At 41.1% G+C, this 18162-nt stretch overlaps 1 protein-coding gene across 1 annotated transcript; it reads right to left on the reverse strand.

The window, feature by feature from the left end:
* Nucleotides 1-1408: 1408 nt before the first annotated feature.
* Nucleotides 1409-17871, reverse strand: UBE2L3 (ubiquitin conjugating enzyme E2 L3). The gene is made up of 4 exons (XM_075275353.1): nucleotides 17820-17871; nucleotides 7737-7832; nucleotides 6678-6864; nucleotides 1409-1836 (listed from the first exon to the last, which is right to left on the reverse strand). Exons 1-4 carry the CDS (start codon nucleotides 17844-17846, stop codon nucleotides 1682-1684), a joined length of 465 nt encoding a protein of 154 aa, XP_075131454.1. The 5' UTR covers nucleotides 17847-17871; the 3' UTR covers nucleotides 1409-1681.
* Between the last annotated feature and the right edge of the window lie 291 nt (nucleotides 17872-18162).

Genomic DNA, 18162 nt, shown 5'->3' on the forward strand with positions numbered 1-18162 from the left:
CGAACGGCAGTGCAGAGAAGACATCTAAAAGGTAGGAGAAGACTAGTCTTTCTTAAGACTATTCCTACATGTTAGGGAGAAAAAATTTAATTTTAATGATTGAAACCCTTTAAAGTTTAGGCCACTGTTGTTGGTTGGGATTTAAAAAAAACTACATTTCACAGCATTCACTGTGCAGCCAGTATCCGCCTCAAAATCCTGACCAAAAAGACGGCTTCCATTCTTTCAGGTGGATTCGCCTCGTGACATCCACCTGAAGACACTCTCTCCTGACTAGGCCCATTCATTTGGGCCTAATCCAGAGCAGACTGCGTGACTGGAACTGTCAGTGCACAGGAACAGAATGCTTGCTATGGGTTACTAACACCGTTTTGTTTTTAGACCATTTTAAGAAACCTGCCCCTATGGGTCAATGAATTTCAAGGACAGCACACAGACGCCCTGTTCTTGTCGTAAGTGGGAGTTCCAAAATTCAGACATTGAACATTAGAACATTAAGACTTAGGCCAAACCCTTCAAATATCTCCATTTTACAATCCATTCAGATCTGTGCCAAGCCTCACATTGTGTTTCCAAGTTTTAGGATACACACATTAAAATTTGGGTCAACCACTTTAGCTAGCAGGGTATACTCACATATGCCAAATGTTAGTGCCAAGACTGAAAATCTGTACAATACTCTGAATGTGGCAGTTTGTGTTACATGCTTATGGATTTCTGCAAGCCCCATTCAGATGAATGAGACACAGAAATAATGGTTTGAAGGTAGATATACTTCAAGTATAATAAAAGAAAATTTATCAAGTAGGCTTTAAGACACTCAGAAATTATGGGTATATGTGAAAAATGGAGTCACAACAGGGCAGCTTGGTTTACCCCTTTAATAAACATAATCTCAACATCCGGCAGAATTACAGAAGAACGGGCTCATTTCCAACAGTTTTAAGTTTTTTTTCCTTTTTTATTTAATATTCTTTATGTTACAAACTGAAGGAGAACTTACCAAGTCCCACAAAGCACAGTGCAACACTGAAAGGAAAACTAAGAGCCAAAATGTTCGACAATCCCCCTCCCTTTGGTGGGTTTTATGGGCCATGGTTATGTAATCCCTCCAATGTCAGAAATTCAGAAGATAGATCTGACACCAAGAAGACTGCTAATGGGAGGGGTGGTGACAGCAGACTAAAACCTAACAAATAAAGGACCTTCGGCTGGGAGTGTTCAAAATTGATGACAGAAATATTACAAAAAAAAAAAAAAATCCTAAGCGATGCTACAGTTTAACCCTATGGGTTAAAAAAAAATTAAATAAAAAAAAAAAAATAGTTGAGATTTGTGTGTAATTCACTGCTTAAGATCATAGATGAAAAGAAAAACTATATTTTGCAATTAAGAATGAAACAAGTGATTATTAATTTTTTTTTACACAGAGAGCAGAACTGCACTCCCAATTCACACATTTTTAATCCTCCTCTAACAGTTTTAAGTAGAGTTTAGCGAAAGCCGCGGGTTGACGCTGCGCCTCTTATCCGTGTTCCCGCGGAGTCCTGCCTCGTGTATATTTTCAGGGTAAAGGTGAAGGAGGGGATTCTGAACTCACTGACTCCAATTCTTCAGTTGCGCTTTTTGAATTTGTGTTTGTATTTTGTGTGTGTTTTCCTCTGGCGCTCAGCCTCAATATCTAGTCCACAGGTCGCTTCTCTCCGTATTTCTTTGTAAACTCTTCAGCATTCTTACAGAATTTTTTACGGTCCTTTGAGTATTCTTCTGCTAGATCTGCACGCAAGGGGTGCTCTGGTTGGGGATCGTTGACCAGGGCAATGAGAGACTGGATGACTAGATAAAGAAAAAGTGAATAGTTAAAGAGCGAGTAAATGGGTGTTCTACAAATAGAAATTACCATTAGAAAATCTCAGGAGACTACTACCACATACATGGTAAAGTCTTATTCCTATACCACCAAAGAGGATTTTCTCCATCTTTAAAGGGATTCTATCATTAAAGAAACAATTTTAAACTAATAGCACGTATGAATAGTAGAGATGAGCGAGTAGTATTCGATCGAATACCTCCCTGCCATAGGTATGCGTGTAAGTGGCCGAACACCAAGGGGTTAAGCGCATCGAATATTTGATGCATTTAACCCCTTGGTGTTTGGCCTCTTACACACATACCTATGGCAGCGAGGTATTTGATTGAATACTACTCGCTCATCTCTAATGAATAGCCTTTATAAAGGCTATACATTAGAGATGAGCGAGTAGTGTTCGATCCAGTAGGTGTTCGATTGAATACTATGGTATTCGAAATACTCGTACTCAATCGAACACTACTAGCTGTTCGAAGTTTAAGGTTCGATGCAGAACCAGCGTTGATTGGCAAAATGCTATACATTCTGCCAATCAACGCTGGTTCTTCTCTTACCTTTAGAAGTCTTCTCCGTGCAGCGTCCCCACGGCGTCTTCCGGCTGGAATTCACTCTGCCTAGGCAGAGCCGACTGCGCATGTACAGGCATGCCCTCACATGCGCAGTCGGCTCTGCTCAGGCGTCGGGCCGGGCAGAGCCGACCGTGCATGCGCAGTCGGCTCTGTCTAGGCCCTGATCCCTAGGCAGAGTGAATTCCAGCTGGAAGACGCCGTGGGGGCGCTGCGCCTGGAGAAGACTTCAAGGAGAATCCAGCCCGACCGTCACTCGTGGACTTGGTAAGTATAATTTTATCAAATTTTGTGTACCCTGAAACGAGCATTTCCCCCCATAGACTATAATGGGGTTCGAAATCTGTTCGAACAGTCGAACAGTGTGTGGCTGTTCGAATCAGATTTCGAACTTCGGACATTTTAGTGTTCGCTCATCTCTACTATACATCTCTTACCTTTATCTTGAAGGTCTGCACCGCCGTTTTTGAATTTTTCGTCATATGCTAATTGTGCTCAGAAATGGCCACCGGAAAATGGCCGACGGACAGAAGAAAAGCGGCACTTGAATGCTGTGATCATGGCACAGAGGGAACGCCCCCTGAGATGTCTGAGCGCAATTAGCATAAAGAAGAAAAATTCAAAAACGGTGGCGCGTATCCTCAAGATAAAAGTAAGAGATGAATAACCTTTATAAAGGCTATTCCCACGTGCTATTAGTTTAAAACTGTTTTTTTAATAATAGAATCCCCTTAACATAAAGAGAGATTTCAGAAAACATATACACTTCAAGCTGAAGACTTTTTTTTTTTTTTTTTTTTAAAGGCAGATTTTCCTACAGTTTATTTCAAGCCAAAGCTAAGTGCAGATTCATCAGAAAAGAGAAGTACAAGTTAAAAAGAAAGAAAGTGCATGGGACAGTATGTTGCTGGGAGGCAGGGACTCCTAGCGTCATAGATAACTATGTTGCTAACAGTCCCTCTTTCAGCATGAAATTCAGGCCAGTAAATCTGGCGAACAAGGAACAAATTTCACAGGTGAAACCTCTTCATCTGAATCTATGGAAAAAAAACAACTTGTGCTTTTGAGGTCAGTGTCCGACAGGAGCAGACAAGGGGTGCGATTCAGAGCTCTGGTTCCCCCTTATTGGGGCTCTGAATTACATCCCCCTCCACTTAACACTGCTCTACTGACATTAACCAAATAAAATAGCACGTCAGGCATAAAAACACCGAAAAGAAGTCCGTGCGTAGCATGGAATTCCTCACTGCGTCCCTAAATCATACTCAGGACGCTTTTCAGGCTGTGTGGTCTAACTGGGATGCTTATTGTATCCTTCAGGGCTTCTGACTCCTTCTTCCCCCTCCCTCTTCTCCCTCTATTCTTGTTACACTATCCTGTTACATTGTTGTAAATGTTTATTTTGCTTGACAACTGGATTTTTTTTTGTTTGTTCTGTCTACAAAAATTTTCAATAAAAATTAAAGTTTAAAAAAAAAACAAAACAAACAAAAAAGAAAAACCAGAAAAAATATCTCAATAGATATAACAAGAGTCCCATACAACAAAGCAGGCACATAGCCAAAAAAAAAGAGAAAGTTTGTATGGAAACAGGTCAATATATATCAATTTTATTAATGTAAAATACTTATATCCAACCATATACAACATAAACAACCAGATAAAGTTACAAATGTCAGTCCATGTATACACAACGCCACCCCCCCCCCATGTTTTCATCTGGTACCTTCCCCCCCCCTTGATTTATTTCATCATGGCGTATGTTTGCCTACTGTTGCTGTGTACCATAGCTCTGAATATATACCATACCTGTTACAATTTTTTCTTATGTGGAGCACACTACCTATAATTTATTATTCGAACCATAGATCATTTTTGCATCAGGGTACCCCATAGACGATTTATAATCTTACTATTGAGCATTTATTCACTATTCCATATTGTTTTACAACTGTAAAAAGGGATTTTCTGCCAAACATGACACAAGAAGGAAACATTAGGAACAAAGATTGGAGGGTGCAGGGGAAAGGGGGGGGGGGCAAGCTCACCAGCGCAACTGCGAGGGGTCTCACAGAAGCAGGAAGGCTCATGTGAAAATAGTGAAACACTCTGAGGACTCCTGGAACATGACCCACGGCCGCCAGAGGGCTTAGAATTTGGAAGAGTCTGCGGTGCCTTCCGTGACCAACTCCTCCACCCTCCTGGTGAGAAGAAACTCCTGAAGCCACTCCGTCAGAGAGGGGGTCGTAGTGCTACGCCAGTGTCGGGAATAACCACCCTGGCGGCCGTGAGGAAGTGACATGGGAGATCACCCTTGACTTTATATAAAGGTCCTCTTTTTAATTATAATACACCATGAAATAGTTTCCTTTAAAGTGGACTCCAATTATAAAATAACTTTTATATAAAGTTATTATAATACATCTAAATAGTAAAGAAACAGGTTTCCTTATCCACTTAATAGTGAGACTCAAGACTATTTATATGGAATCGGACTACATAGGGGGAGGCTTAATTTATTTAGTGCCTCATTCTGTACAGTGACAATCACCCCCCCCCCCCCATCCCCAAAAGAAAACCAACCTGATACAGCAGCTTCAGAAGAGCACAGTGTAACAGTTTAGTAGCTGGAATTATTTATTTGCCTCTTCCAGCAGCAACTTCCTCCCTTTACCCTATCCACATGTATGTAAAAAAGTAACAGCCTCATAAGTGGAGATGGAAAAACTTACTTCTCTAAGAAAAATATATTACAAGACTTCTACTTACATTCATCTGTACTATTCATTTATGAAATGTTTTATAATTGGAGGTATGATTTAAATCCAGGGTTATGTTAGCACTGAGGACAAAGCATTATTTTTCTGGTTTTGTCTCACTGTATACTGAGAACCATAACTTTTCATTTATAATTTTTTTTGCTACATACCATGTAATGATTAATTTATGTGCTTCATAGTTCTCTAAATAATCCTATAGTTTGAGAGAAGTTTTATTTAAAATGTATTTGTATAGCATATATTTTAGGTCCCATAAATTTAGGCTAAGGCCCCACGTTGCAAGCTGCAGGTGTAAAATGCTGCGGAAAAGACCACGGCAGAATCACACAGCAGTTTTTCACAGAAAGTCTCCAGAGTTTTCCTAGGTTTAATTGACAGGTGAGAGTTTTTAAAATTAAGGCATTTCTGCTGTGGATTTTTTTCTGCAATGTGTAGATGGGATTAGCCAGAATCGCTTCCACTTTACAGGTACTGTAAGGCTGAGGCCCAATGTTTCGGAACTACAGCTTTTTTTCTGTTGCAGAAATTGTGGTTTTTTGAGCCACTGTCAAGAATGGCTAAAAAAAGAAATGGGAAATATATAGGAAGCTCTCATACCTTCTGCTCAATCCGCTACTCAAAAAACGCAACAAAATCTGGAACAAAAAAAGCTGCATTTCTGCCACGTGGGGTCTTAGTCTAAAACATGTTTTTTTGCCGTTGTATTTTTACAACGTTGCGCCCCAGCCTTAAACAGGATTTTCAGGTATAGGATATGTCATCAACAGAAGATTGGCAGGGATCCAACACTGATCAGATGTTGCGAGAGCTGTGGTCTCTTCACAGAAGCTACAGCCCAGAGCTAGTCATCAGTTAAGAAGTTCCATAAAACTCCTTTAATTATTCCGATGCATTACAACCTGTGCACGTAAAATGCATAAAGCTATGACCAAACAGGACAACCTTGGAGGTCTCTGCTGGACCCAGAGCTTTCCTGTTGTCTTATAATTACTCTTGCTTGTGGCATCACAAGGGTTAAACAAGCAGGATCAGGGTTTTCTCCGACCCAGGTCTCTACTACATAGTAATGATTTAATTATTTGATAGATAAAACTAGATTAGTGTCTTTCTGCCTCCAGAATCACCAGATCACTTCTATAGCGAGCTAAAGCTAGTTGTTCAGCTAAATAGCAATAAAGAGCTCTCTGCTATGATAGATGACGCTACAAAACCATCTTCTACATTTGTGAGAAGTCTACCCTGTTAAGTGGTGTCTGAAAATGTGTGTGGATTTCTAGCGGCACGTCCGAGAAACCCCCCCCACCATAGATATAAGCGGCATAAGGCATGAAAGACTGAGCATTAGCCCCACTGAATTCTGAGCAAATCCTAGGATACAGCCTTTGCTCTCTGTTGTGGATTTCTAATCCAGTAAAATTGATAATATGTCATTCTTCTATACACACACTGCACAGCCATTACCTTGGTCAGTTTTAGTTGCTGGTTTCCAGTTTTCAGCACTGATCACCGGCAGGCATACCTGGCCTTTCTCATCAATGTTCGGGTGGTAGATTTTGGTTTTGAAGGTTATCTTGGGTGGCTTGAATGGATACTCTGCAGGAAAGTTGATTTCAATCCGAAATGCTCCTTTGTCATAAGGAGGATTGTCCTGGTGCAATAAAAAAGAATTGATGATCTCAGGAATGATTTGTTTGACTTAATATCCAATAACAATTCATTCTATTATTAATAATACCAAGGTAAACTATAAGAACCAAGCTCAAAACTTTCATTCAAACAATCAATAATTACTAAGTATTTGACAGGCTATTGTGTATGATCAGCCTCAAAATATTTTTTTAAACTAGTCATGCAATGGAGGAGACCATTTTTTCTGCCGCAGCATGTTGTGCCAAATAGGGTTTGCTGGAACAATAGGGAGGTGGTCCTCACTCCCACTGCTCCACCTACTTGACATAAACTGGAGCTGACACTTGGACATGATCATGAATGCGCTTTATATCATCACGCAGGATATAAACTTGATAATTTACATCCCTGGAAAAGTTAACTAATAACTCAATTATGAAAGGGGCACACTTCAGTTTCAATTGTAACTGGGTTAAGGTGTAACGCACTGTGCCAAGGACAGAGATCGGGTTTACTGTCAATATCGATCTGCCATATTTTTCATTCTTCACTTTGCATGACTCTAGTGCTGTCACAGATCTAATGTGCTTAATGCTTAAAAGAGGACCTGTCACCAAGTACAAAATGCTGAATGACATTTGTTACCATTTTGTGTACAATTTGGCTTTTTTTCTCTTAAATCCATCCACTGGTTCAAAAGATGTAGCCCTTGGAAGCTTGAAGTGTGGGTTAGCTCAATAAAGGACATACGGTTACCTGTTCCCCACTGGAGTCAGTAGCACCAAAGTCCATCTGACTGATCATCATCAGCAAGGTGATAGGTGTATGAACACAAAAGGAGCTTTAACTACTACCTACACCAAATTATTACACATACCACCGTATACTTACTGGAACTATGAGCCCCTGCCAGGTCAATAGATTGGCTTCGTCAACCTGTATGTTACGGAAATTTTTCATCCCAGATTTGCGGATCTCTTCAAGCTCCTGATAAATATATAAAAAGAGAATACATAATTGAACAAAAAAGAAAAAAAGGCAAAGAGGTATAAGCCGCAGGACTGTCCCTCCCCTACTGATGATTACTCGACTCAGGATGTGTGGCAATTATAGATCAAGAAAAATCATCTCAACATGTTGGCTTCTAGGTGAGCTGGTGGCAGTCGAAGCACAGAAAACTACAATATAAGCCAAGTGTGTATGTATTTCAGTGGGGTGACAAACCACTGCAAAACACCTCTGGTGGTGACACATCTCTCCCACTGGAACAAAGGATCGGGCAAGCTGAAAATCACGTTAGATTCTTCTTTTCCTTGAGATCTGTCATCAGGGTACGTACACCTTAGTCAGCAGGCACTTATCTTGCATATACGGCCACCTTTAAGCTGTTGTTCTGCTCCTCCCACCTGCTTTACACTGCAGCCATGTGTGTGATATCTCAGTTAACAATGAGTCAGCGCATTTAGATTCATTTCCTTCAAAGTGAGACCAGAATTATACTAATACTCTACTCCAAACTATCATTGTTGTGCCAGTCTTAATTCTAGGGCAGCTGCTTCCACTGCACACAGAATATAGCGGAAATGTATCATCCTTCTCACGCAAGTTATAGTAAGTCTCTTCTTCTGCCTACATCCACCCTCTGGCTCTGCCCACTTTTGTAGAAACAAGCACGTGGCAAATCATGCATATAGTGTATATCAAAAGAGAAAGTATTCCCTTCAAAAGGAAGAATACCCATAAATATCTATTACGCCTACCAAGCAAAAAAACATGCCAACTAACACCAAAATGAAACATCAACCAGAAACAAATAAAGAAAAGGGAAGTGGCACTCGTAATCCTATAGAAATTAGTATAAAATATCAAAGTTTATTGGGGTATAAGTATAAAAAATAGACAAAAAAATAGAGCAGATGACAAAACACAATACAAAAGGCGTCAAGACGGCAGCGGCCAAAAAAGTAGATGTATATGACAATTTAGCAGAGATAACAACTCAAGAATATATATAGCTACAAATTGTATTCCAAAATATATGGTATATAATATCCAATGCAGCTTTCTAAACCTATTCTGGGTAATCAAACATAATGGTACTGAACTAAATCTTCAGTTTACCAAAGTTGTGGTCACATGTATACCGAACAAAAGTAGTTAAGCCACAATGGGCTGTATACATATGTATAAGTAAACATAGGTAAGTTTAGCCACAGTAGATTAAAATAACATATCAAGAGACACTAATATCACCAGTGCTGCAATACAGTTGATAACATCACAGTAACCATAAGTATCTCAGAGTTATGCAAAAACACATACCCATGTTTGCAATGTTATATTGAATGGCCGTTGCCCACTAACACCGCCCCATGTCAGTGGGCAACGGCCATTCACTCTAACACTGCAAACATGGGTATGTGTTTTTGCATAATTCTCAGATACTTATGGTTACTGTGATGTTATCAAGTGTATTACATCACTGGTGATATTAGTGTTTCTGATATGTTCCTTTTATCCACTGTGGCTAAACTTACCTATGTTTACTTATACATATGTATACAGCCCATCATGGCTTAACTACTTTTGTTCGGTATACATGTGACCACAACTTTGGTAAACTGAAGATTTAGTTCAGTACCATTATGTTTGATTACCCAGAATAGGTTTAGGAGGCTGCATTGGATATAATATACTATGTATTTTGGAATACAATTTGTAGCTATATATATTCTTGAGCTGATATCTCTGCTAAATTGTCATATACATCTACTTTTTTGGCCGCTGCTGTCTGTCTGACACCTTTTGTATTGTATTTTGTCATCTGCTCTATTTTTTGTCTTATATTTTCTATATTTATACCCCAATAAATAAACTTTGATATTTTTACACTAATTTCTATAGGATTATGAGCGCCACTTCCCTTTTTTTTGTTTGTCACTTTTGGAAAAAGTATGACTTTTTCATGCCTTGTACACCAGAAAATAGCAAATGTTGCACCAATGTAAAAAGAATTGCTTAGAAAAGCACTTTTTTTTTTTTAAATAGATTACTGGCATGTTAGAAGTTATGCTCAGTAATGTGGGGAAGGAGGGTGGGGGGGGGGGGGTCTGGTGCTGAGAACTCTAATGAAGGGGGCAGTAGGGCTCAACTGAGAGAAATGCCCATTTTTATTTATTTTCCTTGGAAAGTGGACGAAGCAGATTCATAGAAAGGCTACAGAAGAGCTAAACGGAAACAAAGAGGTACAATGCTCATTTTAGAGATTGGTCGAGGGTCATGGCAAACAGACTCCCATCTATCAAAATTTCTAACATATCAATAGGACATGTCACAAGTTTGTTAAAATTATAGGTACTGTTCAACATTTACTAGCTGGGGCCTGCATTTTTCAAGTTCTAAAGAGTCAAAAGAGATGTACCTTCAGGGTGTGTTAGTGAAGGCCCCCTAAACTACAGAGGAAAAAACAAAACAATCTATGCATGACGTATGTGCTACAAAAATGTATATAAGGTTGAGTTCACACTACAGTTGTTCGGCTTATAATGGAAGCTACGACACTGCCAGCTCCGATGCGTGACAAACACCACCCCTGTCTGAGCTAGAAGGCTGAAAACCTTAAACAGAATAGAAATGAGCATAGGATTCTGTTGACTTCCTCTCACGGTGGGCAGTGCATTATGGGAACTCAGGTGGCAATATCATGGAGCCATGATATTAGATCAGAGTAAGCGCTGCGAGAGAAATGAGGCAAATTCTGGAAGCAGTTTTGGATGTGAAGAGAAAACCCCAATGTAATTTCCTTATCACATATCTATCCCTCCACACAGCAAACAAAGGTATACCAAACTGAATAGAAATCTGGATGCCATTATACAGTCCTGTGAATGAAGACAAAGCATTAGCAAATCTACTCAGCATTTTCTGTAAGTATAAAATAAAATATCATAAAAAGATACTTCTTGTAACACTGCAGTGCTGAACCACTCATACTACACAACCTGAGTGCCCAGGACACACAACTGACAGAATGAATGATGGACAGACTGTCCAAGTATTGAATAACCAATGTGACAGCTCCATGAGACCTGCCAACATAGTCAATATAAGGGTTTGCTGTTTTCAATGGGAGACGGTGGAAAAAAGAAATGGTCTGCTCAATCTTACTGTAGATCCTCAGCTGAATAACCTCAATATTTATAAGGTTAATCAGTGAATAACCCCCCCCCCCTCCTCGGAAAGTCAAAGTAAAGTTGCCGGATGCACAGAGCTGAAAAGTGGAGAGGAGTAGGAAGACCACCTTACATGTCTCTTCACTTTCTGCTGTATAAACAAGCCCTGGTTGTCGCTGCATCAACCAGTCATGGACAAGTAACGTATCAATACATAAGACTAAATTCACATGACATCACACGGCAGCATTCATTTCACTGCCAGTAAATTTGGGCTATTCTCATGACCATTATTTAGGCCATTTTCACTGATCCCTCCATACACGTTACACTTTTGGAGGAAAGTTGGACCTGAAAGACTCCCTTTAATTCTGTAGAATGAAGATCTGTTGGCCAAGTGATAATTCCAGGTTACAGTTTTCAGAGCCCTCTCTTATAAACAGCAATGAATTGATTCACACAGTACATTAAAAGAATGTAACACACTGCATATCTTTTAATACTTATATAACTGCCCCCTCCCCAAACACAAGTCACTTCTTGCTGCTTTACACTTATTAAAAATGAGATAGTTCAGTACGTTTGTTCAAGTCTATAGGAGATGCCTGAGATCTGAAACAAATGGCTAGACATAGAGCACTGTGCAGATATTTGGCAGGCGTGAATAGAAAACTTTCAAACATAGAATTGTTATTAATTTATTTTTGTCAATTAACAAAATCAAGTGAATGAACAAAAAAACAAAAACAAAAAAAAAACATCAGTATTTGGTGTGACCATCCTCTGCCTTCAAAACCGCATCAATTCTGCTAGGTACATTAGCTGCACTTGAAGGAACCCAGCAGGCAGGTTGTTCCAGAGATCAAGAAGAAGTAAGCACAGATCTTCTGTGGATGTAGGCTTCCTCAAATCCTTCTGTCTCTTCACGTAATCCCAGATAGACTGGAAGATGTTGAGATCAGGGCTTCATGGGGTCATATCACTTCCGGGACTCCATATAGTGATTTTATACTGGTCTTTTTTTCATTCACTTGATTTTGTCAACTGGCAAAAATAAACTATTAACATTTCAATTTTTAAAAGATTTCTTAGGCCTGGTTCACATCTGCGTTCGGTAGACTGCTTGGGGACCCTCGAACGGAATACCAAAAGCACTAAAAAGCGGTGAGCAATGAAGCACAATGACCCCATAAACTATAATGGGGTCCGTGTGTTTTCCGCACAAGTCATGCAGAGAGAAAAGTACTTCAAGCACTACTTTTCTCTATGATTCGTGCGGACACCACACGGACCCCATTATAGTCTATGGGATTCAAGCGCTTTCATTGCTTTTTAATGCATTCGGTATTCCATTTGGGGAAGTTCCCAAGAAGACTGCCCGAACGGAATACCGAACACAGATGTGTACCAGGCCTTACTGAGCAGCAATTATTCCCCTGCCTAAAGCTGTACTGCATTGTATGTACATGTGCCCAAATCCAAACTACTACTTCCCTTAAAATGTCATTCTTCATTTTCTGCCTATGTACTGACAATGGGAAATAATATATTCAATTTAAATGACTGGAATACCAGTCTTCGGCTTTGGACAACCTTGGCTGAAACTGGTATCAATCGGTCACATTACAGCATTGAGAACAAACTATTACAAAGTCATATCTTTTGAAGGTTTCATATCCAGTCCACAGATAGTCTGAGGTTTGTTTTGTCAAAATCTGGCAGCTTTTATTCCCTCAACATACGCATGGATGACAAACTGGCTCTGGACTAAGCCTAACTCTTATGATGCTATGGCAAAAAATAAGAGGGGGTCTTCAAGGAGTTTTCACACTTTTATATTTTTGATGGAAACGGTGAGGGGGGGGGGGGGAGGTGAAGTAATTGGTTGTGCCTTAGAGTGTCATGTGACGAATCTGGTCAGTCAGCTAACCATGCATTTTTTGGGGGGGAAAAATGAATTGCGAAGGAAGGTGTTTATGTAGAAAAGTAATGTAATTTGTTCTTGAAATTGTTAATAAAAAGTTTAAAAACAAGTGCGGAAACTTTTTGAATGCCCCTCACCTTTCACAATGCAGTCTCCAGGGCAATCACATGATCGTCCCCCGTGTTGCTCCAAACTGATTTTACCAGTAAAAGTCATATTAGTCATGTGATGTTACATGGTGGCCACTCTGATCCCCCATGTAATCCATATGCTCTAAAGGGTCATATGGCCGAGGTTTACCTTCAAGTCCTTAAAAGTATACAGCAACAGATACTATGAAAAAGATCATAATTTTAAAAATTAAGAAAAAAAAAACAAAGAAAAAAAAATGTGCAAAACCATCTTTCCCTTGTTCAAGTGAAAGTTGCCCAAGCCCACGAGTCTGTACTTAAAAATATTTAATGCCCCAGAACTTTTTTTTTTTTTTTTGCAAACTTTTGGAATGTGTCAAACTTAACTGTCATGAAAAGGAGATGGAAATTGATGGCAATTGGACTTGTTCATACTTTATGGCCGTTTCATAACACTAGTGTACAAGGTTTAGATTAGATCCCATAAAATTTTATCGGGACGTGCCTAATCTAAGAGTGCATTTATATCATGTTAATGCAGTCATCTCACACTAGCGCCGCCTTTCTGTTGTTCGGTTTCATTGCTTGTAATGGGATCTGTTAAAACTGAGACCCGTGGGGAAAAAGCCCTCCGTTTTACAGCCTGTGCAAAGTGTATGGGAATCTAGCGAATCCAATCTACACATTGCAGAAAGATACCCACAGCGGAAATGCTGCAATCGCCAAAACTACATGTGTTTTGGAAATCGCAACATTAATTGTACCTACAAAAATGCTTGTGGTTTCCATCTAGGTATAAAAGTGAAAAGTGCTGCGGGAAAAACTGCTGTGCTTTTTCCTGTAGCGCTTTTTCAGCCTAATAGCCGGTTTGTTTATAAGCCCCATCAGTGGACATATAGGCCACATTTACCAATAGATAGACCATGTAAACTTGGACAAGTATGGAAATTTGCCATATTTATCACAGTGATGACTGATGCTGGATGATGGTCTACAAATATGATTCTTAAAGGGGTTGTCCAGGCACAACTGGACATTAAATTTATTATTTAAATAGGCTGTGGGCAGTGAAAAAAATAAAAATTTATACTCACTTTTCCATGCTGTTCCGGTGCCTCTAAGCACAGTCCAGTGTGGACGTGTGGCACCAGACCCGGCCACACATCACCTGTGAGGCCCATCAGCGTCCTCAGCGAAGTCACTGAGATGTCACTTCCAAGCAGTAGCTTCATGATTTCACAGGCGGCAAGCAGTTTCACTGAGAAGACACTGGACCAACCGGACCGGACCACGCCGGGAGGACACCGCAGAACCTGCCCCCCCCCCCCCCCCCCCTTACCATTTTGCCTGAACAACTGCTTTAATGGGACCCGATTCTACATTCAGGCTAAAGCCCATACAACGCTCTGTGAGGCCCTTGCCTGAAAGTGGAATCAGCACCTGTCAGTATTTTCACAGAACATCTGTAGAGTTTTCCTCTGCCTCTATTATACCCATACAGAAAACGTATGTTTCTATAAATATGATTAACATGCTGCAATCTACAAAAATGTAATTTTTTTTATTTTTTTTTTTAAATCGCAGCATTTCCGCTGTGGACATTTTTCTGTAATGTGTGGATGGGATTAGCTAGCAGGTACTTAAAAAAAGCTGCAGTTAGTATTTTACATTAGTATCTGCAAGATGTTGGGTCCAAAAACAGACGTAGAAAAATGGATTTATAATAATGAAAAGATTTTGTCTGTGTGTGGGATCCACTTCTGGCTTTGGATCATAAATACTCACTGTGTAAAGATGCCCTAACAGTTCATGTAGAAAAACATCAGTCTATCGCCTTATTCACATGTCAGTGTTTGTAAAGCAACTCCAGAGGTGGAGCCTGCATGTTTTTTGTTATAAACACTGATACAAAACAGTGACACGTGACTAAGGCCTTACTGATCTAACCTACGCGTAGGGTCTGCCACAGCTTTCTAATACCCGCCATCAGGGGAAGACATGGATTTTTACCTGATAAGCTAAAATCAGAGACCAAGGTGCAAAACATCAGTTTTTCGCGGCTGTCTTGTACCTGAAGGGCACCAGTTTCACGGATCCCCCATAAATCTGCGTGTATGGAAGGGATGTGTGAAAACGGAAAAAAAAAAAAATAGAACGTGATCAATATTTTGACAGTCTGTTACAATGGGCAGTCAAAATAGCGGTCATGTGAACAGCCCCCATTTACTGATATTGAATGTAATGTTACTATGTGACATCAGTTAAAAAAAATAAAAAACTGGACATCTCACAGCCATTAATCATTGTTGTGTGAATGTAGCCCCCAAATAATAAGCTAAAGATGTTTAGCAGCTGCTTAAGGGCTAGTTCACACAGGGGCAGGTGGGGCGAATTTTGGCCGGGAGGCGCGTCACTCTCGGGTCAAAACCCGCCTGTCACGACTGTCGCAGTCACGGCTTCCCCCTCCGGAGTCAGCTCAAATGAATGGGCCAACACCAGAGGTTGCTGCCACCTGAAGAAAGGGCAGCTCGCTTCTTTTTTCCGCTATTGGCAACATGCTAGTAGTCTCCATAGACCACCATTGTATGGAGGCGAAATCCGCTGTCAAAATCCGCCTCCGTGTGAACTAGCCCTAAAGTGTCATTTCACTTTATTTTTGCCATTGCATAGAGAGGGGTTGGACATTTTTATAATATTTTTTTTTATTAACCTATTGTACTTTCTTTTAGCAGAAAACAAAAATCATATTCCTGACTTGTTATTAAATTCTGATTTCTCCATTTGTACAAAAACTGGAGCTACAGCGATGAATTGACCCCCCCCCCCCCCCCTCGTAGACATTCGCTACACGTGTTTATACTAGTAATGCAGGGTGAATACAGGACCGGCCTTGCTAGCTATACTTAGCTATTGCTCTGCTAAAGAGAACTTTAGGACTTGTTTTCTGACAAAAGGAAGTACAAGAAGTGAAAGAGAACCTTCACCATCTCCAATAAGTCCAGCTCTTTACATCCATTAATAACTGCTCCGCTGATTCCAGCACAGTTGGAGATTTTTCTCTAGTCCCCGCCATTCCTGAGCAATCAATGCTGATAGTTGTGGTACCCGGGATACTATTTAGACATTGTACTGTCAAGGTGGGTGATGTCAGACAGGAGCAGACAAGGGGGCGTCAAACAACAGTTTATTGGGAAGTCAGAATGATACTAGTTGTTCCAATGACAACTGTAATGTCTATGGCTAAAGTAAGGTTTCAGTTTCTGCTAGAGGAATGAAGCAGCAGCATCTTGCCCAACCTTCCACTGAAGTGCATAGGAGGAAGAAAACTTTCTGTGGCCAGAATGGAGATTTCCACTGTGGATTCTGCAAATCTGCTGTGTGAACGTGTTCAAAGTCAGTTATCTTTTATCAAGAAAGGAAAGTGGCGCATGCTACAATTCTCCTCAAGCAAAAGAATGGAAAGTGACAGAACCCAATGGAACTGACACAAAGCGAAGGATAACGGTGAGTACCCACGGAAGTGAATGGGAAGTCTAAGGGTCAGTTCACACGTGAAAACCGCCTAGCTTATTTGTGCGAGGTAAAAAACCTCGAGGAGTTTTTTTGACGCTGTTTTTTGCATTCCACGCGGTTTTTGACGAGGTTTTTGACGCGGTTTTCGCTAGCGGTTTTCGCTAGGGTTTTTTTTTCCTATATGTGCTATAGAAACTGCAGGCGAAAACCGCGCGGTTTTTTGCAAAAAACCGCGCGGTTTTGTGTGCAAAAAACCACGCGGTTTTCGCCTCCCATTCACTTCTATGCAATTCTTCAGGCGTTTTCCGCCTGAAGAAAGGTCATGTCCCTTCTTCAGGCGGAAAACGCTAGGAGGAAAAAAAAAGCTAGTGGTCTACATAGACCACCATGTTAAAGGAGAGGTTTTTGAAGCGAATTCCGCTGTCAAAAACCTCCCCTTTGCCCACGTGTGAACTAGCCCTAAAGGATCTGTCAAGTTCTTGAGTGGAGCAGAAAAAAATAAACGCTAATAATGTGAACAGGGCCTAAATGATTTTCAGGTGAAACTTTGACAACTTGGATGTAAACTGGTAAATGTATCCAAGTTATGGGTGTCAGTAACCATGTTCTGTCACTTTCCATCATATTAATAAACTACACACGACTCCAATAAAACATATATCATACATACATATATCTCCTCAGTAAGTGCAGTCATGTGTATAGGCCTGTAGTGCTAATGTTGTGAGATCACAGGCCGGCTCACCTCACAGACCCATCTATCACTAGACAGGAGGCCGGGCCGTACACTGCAGGTATACAATGCTCGCTCCGTCCACAGCAGATGACCGAGCACACCGCAGGCTCCCCCGGCCGATTACACAATGCCGGTGTGTACCGCACTACCGGAGGGGATTTCAGGCGCACACAGCAGATCCCCGGGCCCGCAGCGCACACACCACCACGTCTCCCGCACGTCACCCGTTACCGCCCGGACCGTACGGAGTGTCTTATCAGCAGAGATCTCCTCTCCTACGGCTTCTCTCATACTCCCCACAGAACGCGGAACAGGGAGTGCCGGACTCGGCGGGCGGCGCGGGGTGAGGCCGGGGATCCTAGGCCTAGCGCCGGGATAGCTATTGCGAAGGATTAGTGCTTTTAGTTCTTCCACAAGGGATGAAATGTAACCGGAGCGCAGTAACTACCCGTAGGAGCGCTTTTTCCGAATGAAAGAGCCGCCCTATCCCCCCATTACCTTCATCAGCCTCCTGCTGGCCGCCATCTTGGATCTGAGGGGAGTTCCCACAATGCATCGCTGCTAAAGGGCCGGCACTTCCTGGTGCGCCCAGATCGGGTCACCGAGCAACCGAAGGGGGTGCAGACAACACCTCTCCGACGTGCAGGACCAGGACATGACTCTGTGTATATGGCCGCATTCTAAATGCATAGTGTGTCTTATGTGTTACACAGCTGTGCGCTAGATAGGCCGGGGCAGATCACTCTTTTCTACTTTAATTCACTTATACATTAGGGATTGCCCGCTTTCCTGTACATTTCTACTACTTTCCCCTATATAACCATAAAACCATGAACAATTA

Source organism: Leptodactylus fuscus, chromosome 1, assembly GCF_031893055.1.
Source record: "Leptodactylus fuscus isolate aLepFus1 chromosome 1, aLepFus1.hap2, whole genome shotgun sequence".
NCBI classification, from domain to species: domain Eukaryota; kingdom Metazoa; phylum Chordata; class Amphibia; order Anura; family Leptodactylidae; genus Leptodactylus; species Leptodactylus fuscus.

Bases quoted from the DNA above. Each gene is read 5' to 3' on its own strand.
- UBE2L3 (XM_075275353.1), bottom strand. From the start codon at position 17,846: ATGGCGGCCAGCAGGAGGCTGATGAAG. The intron at 7,833-17,819 runs GTAATGGGGGGA...TATATTTATCAG, and splicing joins CCAGCAGGAGGCTGATGAAG to GAGCTTGAAGAGATCCGCAA. The intron at 6,865-7,736 runs GTAAGTATACGG...TTATTGCACCAG, and splicing joins GGCAGGGGCTCATAGTTCCA to GACAATCCTCCTTATGACAA.